We start from the raw sequence: 12,013 nt of genomic DNA on the forward strand, positions 1-12,013 counted from the left end.
TATTTTGCACTTTAAAGTAATTACCTACCCATGGAGACTAGGAACACACTACTACCTCTATTTTCTCTCACTGATACAAACAGGCCATCAGCATTCTTTTTCCCCCCTTTCAACATAAGCAAACTACATATAGTGATAGTATATATATATATGCATATATAATTAATGGGCATATATCCTGCCCATATTGTGCTTAGGGATTCACAAGTCAGGTGGTCCTGTAGATTCCAAGGATTACCCCTCTTGGCATTTGCTCCAGTTAGCAATGGAAGTAGAGTGAGCAGAAGAGAAGCAACACTGGTTACTGAAGGAAGAAAAGGTGAGAAGACTGGGGGTCCCAAACACTCATCCTCACCACTGAAGTGGCCCTTTGCTGTGAGGAAGCAGGAAAGCTGCCATGCAACTGCTTGGACACCACATTCACCCATCAGTGCTTACTGTCTGTTTCCTACAGTGGCTCCATGCAACTGCCACCGTACATAGGGAAGTATTACCCAATGGCTTCAGCCTCTTTCCCCAGTTATTAGAGGATGTAAAAATTGATGCAGAAGGACAAAGCCAGAAGGTCAAAGAAGGAGACATGAGGTGAGGAGAGGGACAGTACCATTTGGGACCTTTTTCCCCCCAAAGGGTGAGAGAGTTGGGGAAGGGAGAAAGATGAGAGATGCTAGTGTGGGTTAGAATATACTTTTTGGAAGATTGGTATGGGAAAAGAAGTGTGTGTGTGTGTGTGTGTGTGTAAATCCAAATACTGTTGTGCCCTTGATATATCTGATAAAAAAGCGGCTAATTCACATAGTTAATCATTCACTTATTCCTCCTTATAATCATGTGAAACAATCTACAATAATGTTTACAATAAAGATTTTATTTTGTGACTACTTTACAGTAACCACCAGAGAAGCCTTGTTTCTTTATTCAGCACAGTAGTTACTATCATATCTTTTTATGTGGTCAAGGAGTGGGTAATGTTTTGCTGAGCATGTGCCACGCTTGTAGAACACTGTGTTTTAGATCTGTCTCTATAAATACTCAAGTCAAGGGATGACATTTTCCAGGCAGCCTGGGGGTTTAGACATATATTCTATTAAGAAACATGGAAGAGGTATAAATGCCTGTGACCATAATCTTTGGCATTTCCAGTCTGATCGGAAGGGGTGAATATGAAGGGGTACAAGCTGAGTGAGTTTCTGAGGTTATACACAGTAACCATTCTTCTTCCCTTCCTATGCTTCTCCAACACATGAGATAGACTTCTAAGCAAGATAATGGAGTGGCTGATACAGGATTTGATTAATGAGGTATTAAAAGGATGGTAACGTAATTAATGCCAATCAACATAGCTTTATGGAAAATAGAGTCTATCAAACTAACTTGATATCTTTTTTTGACGAGATTACGGGTTTGGTTGTTAAAGGCACTAGTACTGACGTAATATACTTAGAGACTTCTGTAAGGTGTTTGACTTGGTACTGTACAACATTCTGATTAAAAAAACTTGAATGACATAAAATTAACATGGCACACATTAAATGGGTGTTTCTCCAATGGGGTACCACGGTGATCTATTCTTGGCCCTATGCCAAATACCTTTTTTTTTAAATCAATGACCTGGGAGAAAACATAAAATCATCACTGACAAAGTTTGCAGATGACACAAAAATAACGACTAGGACAGATCGCTGACTCAGAGGAATCTCGATCTCTTGGTAAACTTGGTGCAAGCAAACGCTACACATTTCAGTATGGCTAAGTGTATACATCTCGTAAAAATGAATGTAGGCCATACTAGCAGGATGGGGGATTCTATCATGGGAAGCAGTGACTTGGAAAAAGATTTGGGAGTTGTGGCGGATAATCGGCTGAACATGAGCTCCCTATGTGACTGTATGGCCAAAAGAGTGAATGCTATCCTCTGATGCATAAGCGGAAGAATCTTGAGGAGAAGTAGAGTGGTTACTTTACCTCTGTATTTGGCACTAACATGTCTGCTGCTAGAATACTATGTCTAGTTCTGGTGCCCACAATTCAAGAAGGATGTTGATAAAGTGGAGAGGGTTCAGAGAAGAGCCATGAGAATGATTAAAGGATTAGAAAGCTTTATAGTGAAAGACGCAAAGAGCTCAATCTATTTAGATTAACAAAGAGAAGGCTAAGGAGTGACATGGTTACAGTCTATAAGTTCATACATGGGAAACAAATATTTAATAATGGGCTCTTCAATCTACCAATATAGAAAGATATAATACAAGCTGGAAGTTGAAGCTAGATAAATTCACACAGGAAATAAGGTGTAAATATTTATGTCTGTGCTGTTCTAAAGAAAATATGTCTGAAACATACATGTCTAAAAGGTGGAAAGAAATGGGCACAACACGCTGTTCATAAGCACTAGAGGTGAAGTCAAAACAACCTGTAAAGTATTTTTCAGCCATCTGTTGTAGAAGAGCTTGTTTTTTCAATTCCATGGCAAGTGTTAACTTAATCTATGGTCCAGTCCCAAAGTGGGGTGTTAGTATGCACCCTGGAGATCTGGACTTGCAGCTGAGAAAATTCACACAAATAATATTCAACATATAGCAATGCAGATCCAGACTTGGCCATCAGAAAATCCATACCAAAGCTTTCCAAGGGGGTTTGGTAGCACACTATCAATCTATTAAGACATATTTCCTGTAGAGCTGCACTGTCTTAATGACACAGACTGCCAATTTCATAAAGCCATGTCAAAGTGTACATGAATTAATAATACAAGTCCATGATCTCCTGATAAATGCTGCTCAATGGTTCTCAGGGAAATTGCCAATAATAATATTATTTAATCAATATTTACAGGCAACTGAAGAAAGTTCAAACTCAAGCCACTAGGGCTGACTAACCCACAGGACTTGAATTCTGTTCTCAAAGCCTCTTGTCTTGTCTGCCTAAAAAAGAATCCCACAACAATATCAAATACTGACCCTTCTCTTCTGACGGACTGGTATTCAAATAAATAAACGGTTAAGAGGGAGTAATTCTTCACACACATACAATCAACTTGCAGAACTCACTGATGAAGAAATTACATAGGTAAATAATTTTTTAATATTTAAAGGGTGAAATACATCTTGGTGGAGAATCTAAGAGAATTCTAACTCCCATGATCATAAACTGAAACCAGCAAAAAACCTGTTTTATTTATCTAATTTATGTGTGTTCTATAGGCTAGAAACATTTTTAAATGAAAACTTTTTTACTTCTGGAGCACAATTCTTCACTAAATTATATGACTGTGGAATCGCATAATATATTATGTCCTTATCTTGAGTGATATTAAGAGGTCCCTGCAGAATGCTAGTGAAACTCAGTATTCACAAGACTCAGACACAAACCTCCTATAAATGCCCCCAACTTGGATTTTCTTCTTACTTATGCACCAGAGAGGCCTTCAGAAACTTTCAGTATCAGGCACTATGTGCCTAATGAGGTAAGAAGGCAATCCCAGCTCCAGAATATCAGGGGACTTTCTAGCTCCCAAGAGTCAATAAGTAACTTGACAAAATTTGGAATCCTACAGACTCTACACAGGACCCTTAGAAATAATTCAGTATTGAAAACCCATAATACCTAGAAAAATCCTCTGTAATTGACATTGATATAACGTGGACAATAATCTCCATCATCACTAAAACAACGAGGAGTCTGGTGGCACCTTAAAGACTAACAGATTTATTTCGGCATAAGCTTTCATGGGTAAAAATCCCCATTTCTTTAAACATGTATTGCTTGTTCCACTGGTCAGAGATTGTGCCAAAGGCTGCATTATTACTGTCATATTATCACTGGCCCTGACATTTTAAATTGCCTGGGGGACTACCAAATGTGGCAGACCTCTCTGTGGAACAGGAGTTTAACACTGTGCAATTCTCCAAATGCTCTAGATCTGGATGTGGAGGGTGTACCGAAGTAGAGGGGGCATGGCCGGAGTACACTGCACTCTAGTAACTGTCAGCTGGAAAATGGCTCCAGCTCATGGATAAGGGAGTTTAAAGCCTAATCCTCTAGCTGTGGCCAGTGGATACTGGGTACAGTTGAAGGTTGAGGACAAAAGTTCAAAAGTGAAACTCAGCTGCAAACACAGTTTTGTATTGTTTCGCTTGAAAATATAAGATCAATCCAACTTTGCTAGAATCTGGGCCTACAGTTTCCAAATGGTCTGAAAACATCAGCAACCACTTCTGAGGACCTGGTAAGAGTTTGATTTTTTATGGAAGCTTTGTTCAATATATAGACAGTGCAGTCTAAGGTCTGACTGGGATATGAACCTATTGTCCAACTAAAAGGTCTTCTGACTCCTGTTGACTTGAAGGGTTACTACATAATACGTTCTGGGAGTATGAAAGGAAGGAAAATATCCCCTTACATTTTTGCAAATTTTTATTTCAAAAACCCAATGAGGGAAATGACCAATATTGTGAAGTAAATCAAGAAGTCAGTCCAGACAGAAATATTTAGTTCAAACAGTACATTAATAGGTAATCTAAAAAGGGAAATATTGCACTACAGCAAGGAAGTGGGAAATCCTGTGGCCAATGTGATGAAGGAAGAACATAAAGAACCATATGAACAAAGGCCAGGTTTTAAGTAACTATGATCTATTTGATCAAAGCAACCGTGGATACTCTGAAAGATTTACAGACAAGAGAAGCAAACTAAGAACAAACTTTTCGAAGAAGCTTCAGATTAGCCTCCAAAATTTGAACTCCCGAAAATGTTATTTTTGCATCTACATATATACCAGAGAAAAAACATAAAAATAAATAAATAAGAGATAAAATGCATAACGGCCCTTCTAAGTATTTGCATAAGCACAGTTGTAGGCACCCAAAATATAAACTAATATAAAAAAAACCTAAAAATTAAATAAAAAAACTTGTAGTTAGTGAAGAATAAGCATGAAAAACAGCACTTTTTTAGGTGTACTTATTTGAAGAACACTTCTGAAAAGTTGTTCCTAAAAGAGTAAATAGAGGGACAAAGACTGAAGTTCTAAAATCATGAGTTCTCCAGAATTTAATCAGTATGGACAAGATACAAGGGAGAAAATTAATTTTAAAAAAATTAAGAGATAGTGACAAAAGTGAAATACCTACGGAAAGAAATGGCAGATTGTGCTTTTTGTCTTTATTCAGAAGGAAAACGTTGGAAAGCCACCTAAATCAGGAATTGTAGCTCCAGTTTTTTAAAACATACTTCAGGTAAGAAAAATGGTTGTGATACTACTGTGCATCTTTAAGTTCAACAAAGTTTCACATCAATGTTACATGTGTACAGTCATCCACTCATTCACCCATTTAGTAAAATGATAACTGTGGCTTTCATAAGTTCCCTGCCAAGTGACCAGAGTCTTAAAGACTAGAAAATTGCTATAAAAATTGTTGTATTTTCTAAATAATTTAGAAGATCAAGCAATGACAGATTAATTAGTTTAAATAGTTGTGGAAATATCAAAAACAATTCTATAAAATAATTCCACAGTTTAATTTCTAAAGCTTAAAACAGTAGCAATATAATAAATAATAAGGAACAATACAATCAGGTTCAAAAGGATTTTGATCATTATTATTGTTATTTTGGATAACTGGATATGTAAATTGTATGTATAAATGACTACATTATTTACAGAGGAGTTGGGAGGCGGTGTAACAGAAAATGAAATTATAAATGAAATAACTTGACAAAGTACCAACCAAGAAAATTATCTGAAGGTATTACAGAAATATTCTTAAACCATCAGCACTGCAGCAAAGGACTGAATCAAAATAAGAAAAAATAGTAGTCAATTTTAATCACCATAACAAAGTATACAGTGTTCCAAAGCAATATACCAAGTGTACAGGGCAGGCTTAATTGAAGTTAAAGTAGTTACTGGATGGGGTGTGTGTGTGTGTGTGTGTGTGTGTGTGTGTGTGTGGGTGTGTGTGTGGGTGTGGGTGTACTGTTATTTTTTATTCTGTGCTAGACCACCATAAATTGTAAGTCTATTTCTGCAGTCTTTTAACTTTCCATGAAAGTTATACAGTTTTTCCTCCTCATGTTTTTGACTGAAGTCACTAGTTATTAACTACATCTGATTTATACAACAGATTGTTTTAGAGAATGTTAGTTCTAGTTAAACTATATGGAGTTAAAGTGAAAGGTTGAGAGTTTGACAAACTACACAATCTAAGGTTTCAGACTAGCAGCCGTGTTAGTCTGTATCCATAAAAAGAAAAGGAGTACTTGTGGCACCTTAGAGATGAACAAATTTATTAGAGCATAAGCTTTCGTGAGCTACAGCTCACTTAATCGGATGCATACAGTGGAAAATATAGTGGGGAGATTTTATATACACAGAGAACATGAAACAATGGGTGTTACCATACAGACTGTAACAAGAGTGATCAGGAATTATTACCAGCAGGAGAGCGAGGGGAGGAGGGGCGGGGGGGAACCTTTTGTAGTAATAATCAAGGTGGGCCATTTCCAGCAATTGACAAGAACAGTAGGAGGGGAAATAAACAAGGGGAAATAGTTTTACTTTGTGTAATGACACATCCACTCCCAGTCTTTATTCAAGCCTAAGTTAATTGTATCCGGTTTGCAAATTAATTCCAATTCAGCAGTCTCTCGTTGGAGTCTGTTTTTGAAGTTTTTTTGTTGAAGAATTGCCACTTTTAGGTCTGTAATCGAGTGACCAAAGAGACTGAAGTATTCTCCGACTGGTTTTTGAATGTTATAATTCTTGATGTCTGATTTGTGTCCATTTATTCTTTTACGTAGAGATTGTCCAGTTTGGCCAATGTACATGGCAGAGGGGCATTGCTGGTACGTGATGGCATATATCACATTGGTAGATGTGCAGGTGAACAAGCCTCTGATAGTATGGCTGATGCGAGTAGGCCCTATGATGGTGTTCCCTGAATAGATATGTGGACACAGTCGGCAATGGGCTTTGTTGCAAGGATGGGTTCCTGGGTTAGTGTTTTTGTTGTGTGGTGTGTGGTTGCTGGTGAGTATTTGCTTGAGGTTGGCGGGCTGTCTGTAAGTGAGGACTGGCCTGTCTCCCAAGATCTGTGAGAGTGATGGGTCATCCTTCAGGATAGGTTGTAGATCCTTGATGATGAGAGGTTTTAGTTGGGGGCTGAATGTGATGGCTAGTGGCATTCTGTTATTTTCTTTGTTGGGCTTGTCCTGTAGTAGGTAACTTCTGGGTACGCTTCTGGCTCTGTCAATCTGTTTCTTCACTTCAGCAGGGTAGAAGCCCTCTACACCAACATTCCACACAAAGATGGACTACAAGCCGTCAGGAACAGTATCCCCGATAACGTCATGGCAAACCTGGTGGCTGACAGCTCACCTTTCCAGATTACTCTTGATACAGTCTGTACGGTAACACCCATTGTTTCATGTTCTCTGTGTATATAAAATCTCCCCACTATATTTTCCACTGTATGCATCCGATGAAGTGAGCTGTAGCTCACGAAAGCTTATGCTCAAATAAATTGGTTAGTCTCTAAGGTGCCACAAGTACTCCTTTTCTTTTTGTAATCTAAATGAAATTGTAACCACCATGCCAATTAAAACAAAAGATCAAAGTTTTAAGTTGTTTTAACTAACATTAAAGAACAAAATTCTCAGTGGCATTAGGAAGCAGATTTCAACTCAGAGTGTTAAAGTCCCATTGCAAACCACTGAAAATCAGACTGTCAAAATTATTTTAAATATAACTTCTGGCTCTGCTTCACCTCTGCATTATTCGAATTTTATGCCAGTGGAATTCCATTCATTTACATCCCATGCTAGTGGATCCCCAGTGCAAGACTGAGACCTTACTTATTATGCTGTTTAATGTGATAATAACAATAAAGTAATAATAGGTATTGGCAGGTAAGGATTGTGCAATAAGTATTTTAAAAACAATATAACATCATGCAGAAAAATAGTGAATTATAGCCTGATGATACCAAACAGTACTCCTGGGAGTAGTCCCAATGAAATCAATGAATCTAATCACGTTATCAAGGATTGTGTACATTCTCAGGATTCGGCTTTTAATCGTGAGTGGAAATGCATCATAACTAGTGGAACGATCACAGTGCTCTAATAATAATTTACAATCGCTTGAGATAAACTAGTTACATTAAATGGAATATTTTATTAGGAGCAACCCAGGGTGAGAGTAATAAAAGTATTTCTCTTTGAACTCTCATAAGTCACAATACCAAGGCCTTGATTCAGCAGGGTACTTAGGCACATGACTTAAACGGATATGGCTCTCACTTAAATTGGACTACCTAGGTGCTTAAAGTCAGGCATGTGCTTAAGTACCATACTTAACTGGTGCCCAAGTGCATTAGATGCATTTACGTTTTTACTCGTTAGCCACTAGGGCTGTGTAAATACTGTATTTTTGGAAATGTTTAAATCAGGTTATATAATTGGTTGGTGTAGTACTTCATTAAACTGAGTTAATAGTTGATTTCTATTATTCCTCTTTTTGTTACCGAATTAACAATTAAGACATAAAGGCCTCTGCAATAAACAAACAGACTTCTACTGCTAGTAATTTATGATCAGCTAAATGCAATTTCATATACACTAGTAAACTAACTAGCATAAAATGTGCATCACATTTCTGTACACCTGCTTAATTTTGTCTTTGAATCCTAGTTTACCTCCCCTGAGCTTTTTAATAATTTGATTGTGTGGGTTACAGTAATTACAATATATTATGTTTTTCACTTGTTTCACACATATCCAATAACTACCACCTTTTTTCGGATTATGTTTTCTCTTTTTAATCTCCTATGAAACAGGTATTTCAATGAGTAGACATAATTATACAAGGGGGATACCCATTCAAGCTTGAATTGGGAAGCCTGTGTGCACAGTAGCACAGCTACAGTTTATACTCCATTTTAAACAATGTTCTTCATGGACACAAAAAATTCACATTTTGATATTTTTAAAGTTCTGAAAGAAAATTCAGATAATTTATACTTTATACTGCAAGAATTCAGTGAGTGTGACAAAGGTACTTTGCACACTTATAAAGCAAATTTCATTTTAAAAATTACATGGGCTAGTTCAGTAGTCAGTGCAGTTTGGTTTTGGTTTGGTTTTTCAGTGCGGTTTGGTTTCACCATTAAAAATAAGATGATGAATTTATTTTTAAATAGTGGTGTTGTGTTTGAATGGTAGCTAGCTTTCCTAATGATATGCACACTAACAGTCATAATAAAATAAACCAATTGTACACCAGCCTGGCAGGGTGGTCACAGAGCAATGAGCTACCATATGAGGGTGAGAGTTTAGGATGGGTGGGCAAACTTTTTGGCCCAAGGGACACATCTGGGTATGGAAATTGTATGGCAGGCCATGAATGCTCACAAAATTGGGGGTTGCGGTGTGGGAGGGGATGAGGGCTCTGGCTGGGGGTGCGGGCTCTGGAGTGGGGCAAGAAACGAGGAGTTCCGGATGCGGGAGTGGGCTCCGGGCTGGGGTGTGGGGGGGGAGGGCTCTGGGGCAGGGCTGGGGATAAGGGGTTTGGGGTGCAGGAGGATGCACCAGGGTGGGACCGAGGGTTCAGAGGGCAGGAGGGGTATCAGGACGGGGGCAGGGGATTGGGGTGCAGAAGGGGGGCAAGCTCTGGGTGGCACTTACCTCAAGCAGTTCCCGGAAGCAGCGGCATGTCCCCCCACTCCGGCTCCTATGAGGAGGTGCGGCCAGGCAGCGCTGCACACTGCCCTGTCTGCAGATGCCGCCCCTGCAGCTCCCATTGGCTGCAGTTCCTGGCCAATGGGAGGTGTGGGGGTGGTGCTTGGGGAAGGGGCAGTGTGTGGAGCCCCCTGGCTGTCCCTATGCATAGGAGCCAGAGGGGGGAACATGCCACTGCTTCTGGGAGCCACGCAGAGTGGGGCAAGCCCGAGACCCAGCTCCCCAGTGGGAGCTAGAGGGCCAGATTAAAACATCTGGAGGGACAGATGCAGCCTCCGGGCTGTAGTTTGCCCACTCCTGGTTCAGGATCTGAGTGTGGTTCTGAGCAGCAAACAGAACCCTCAGGAGTATCTTATGTTGTATTTCAGTGACCCATTCCCACCCATTCAAAGAATGGCACTAACAAACTCAGTCCACCCTTCACCTCTCTAAAGGAGGATTTTCTGTGATGGGGCAGATTGTTTGGGGGAAGAGATGGAAAGAGGACAGGAAATGAGGAGGAGGAAAAACAGGCATATCCTTCAGCTACTTAAAATTAATCATGAAATACCAGTGCTAGGAACTGATGTAATTCAAAATGATTGATCAGAATCTCTTCCATTACTGGTTTAAATCAACCTTGTGTTTTAGTGACATTAATGTTTTGACAGAAACCCAAAACAAGGTTACTCAAAATTAAGGCTGCATATATCTCTATTAACTTTCTCTGTTGCACAGCCTCTTATCACTGTGTGATTTTTCAGGTGCAGTATATGGTGTAACACTTGGTCACTACAATGACAAACAGGAGGACATCACAACCTAATGTCTAGCAGGACAATTCATATAAGAAAATTTAATGGGTATTTTAGAATCTAGAAAGCATTAGAACTGAACCAAAGTATGTCTTACTTGGGTTGGGTGCAAGCTTTATTAGGAGACCATCTCTGTAAAGCAAGCCATTTTTATTGGTCACCAGTGAGGATGCATAAGGTAAGTTTTAGTATATTTTAAAAAGAACGTATACTGTGTTAATGGTCTGTTTTTGTATCACTGTCTTCCGTGCAAGAGCTGTATTTTTACCTTTAATAGCATTCATTTGACATGTATGGACAAACAGTAAAATGCCCGATCTGAGGATTTAGGGTAAGCTTGCTAAATGTTAACTATATCATTTCTCTGATCACGTGCATACACTTAAATCCATGCACCTTTAAAGAAAAGAAAAGCAAGAAACCAAGGTAAGTGAAAATAGGCTTAAAAGACAACTGACCTTTTTCCACTTCATTCAGATTAGCAGCTTGCAGTGACAAAGACAGAAGAGACAAGAGACTTTTTACATTGTAATACAACAGCACATTAAGCTAATGCACAACTATAGCAGCAGAGAGGTTTGCATAGCAAAGTGAAGCAAGCTTCAAATTTTTACCTACAGCAGAACAAAACAAACAAGGAAAGTAAGAAGTATGTGCTACTGCTGGCATAGAAAGAGTTGCACTGCTAGACCAAGGAGATATGTGTTCTAATGACATGGTAATGAACAAGAGAAATGATCCATTTTAATTTCTAGTATGTACATGTAATGACCTGACATTCATTAGATTTGAGGATAAAAGATGAGATGATAATTAAGAGAGCAAGGCAAAGTTAAAGAGTGCAGGACATAATGTGAGCAACTTTACACGTTATTCACCAGCATCTCCAGGTCTCTTCTGATCCTGTGTGCTTACTGTGGGTTTCATAGTTACATCTTACGAATGTTTACAGTCCAACACACATACCATACTTGTCTTTGACACTGTGATGATAGTGTTAACTACAAAGCACAGTCTTAACTTGGCAGATATGGAATTATGACTATTAAGAAAGCCACAAGCCACATTTTTCAATTCTGTGACAACTGTTAGACAACAATTTTCAAAATGTGGCAGGAGACATGCACACATTGACAGGTTTTGAGATAGAATACCCTTCACAGTATTTTGAAAGTTTACCTATACAGGAAACTGCTGTTTCAGAGATAATCTTGAGATCCTATCATGCCTACCATCCCAAAAAATAAACTCAAGCATGAACAATTTACATTTTAGATTGCCAAACTCCGAACATTTTCCTTATCCTGTGTAGAAATATTAAACTGCATTTACAGACAGCCATACACTTAAAAAATATTCTGGCATGGTGCAAGTCCACTTTCAGTTGCCATGCACCATGAATCTTCAACACGGACAGATCCAAGAATTAACAGAACAGAACAAGAACCACAAGAATCTAATTGGAAAAATATAATCCAAAC

The 12,013-nt window shown here is 38.8% G+C and overlaps 1 protein-coding gene across 1 annotated transcript in view; it reads right to left on the reverse strand.

The window, feature by feature from the left end:
• Positions 1-12,013, reverse strand: part of SLIT2 (slit guidance ligand 2) — a 419,527-nt gene that overhangs the window by 34,013 nt on the left and 373,501 nt on the right. The window contains exon 30 of the mRNA XM_077814620.1: positions 10,991-11,017. Coding sequence (XP_077670746.1) covers positions 10,991-11,017 — 27 coding nt within the window. The remainder of the gene's footprint in view (positions 1-10,990; positions 11,018-12,013) is intronic.

The sequence above is a fragment of the Eretmochelys imbricata genome, chromosome 4 (assembly GCF_965152235.1).
Source record: "Eretmochelys imbricata isolate rEreImb1 chromosome 4, rEreImb1.hap1, whole genome shotgun sequence".
Taxonomy (NCBI): Eukaryota; Metazoa; Chordata; order Testudines; family Cheloniidae; genus Eretmochelys; species Eretmochelys imbricata.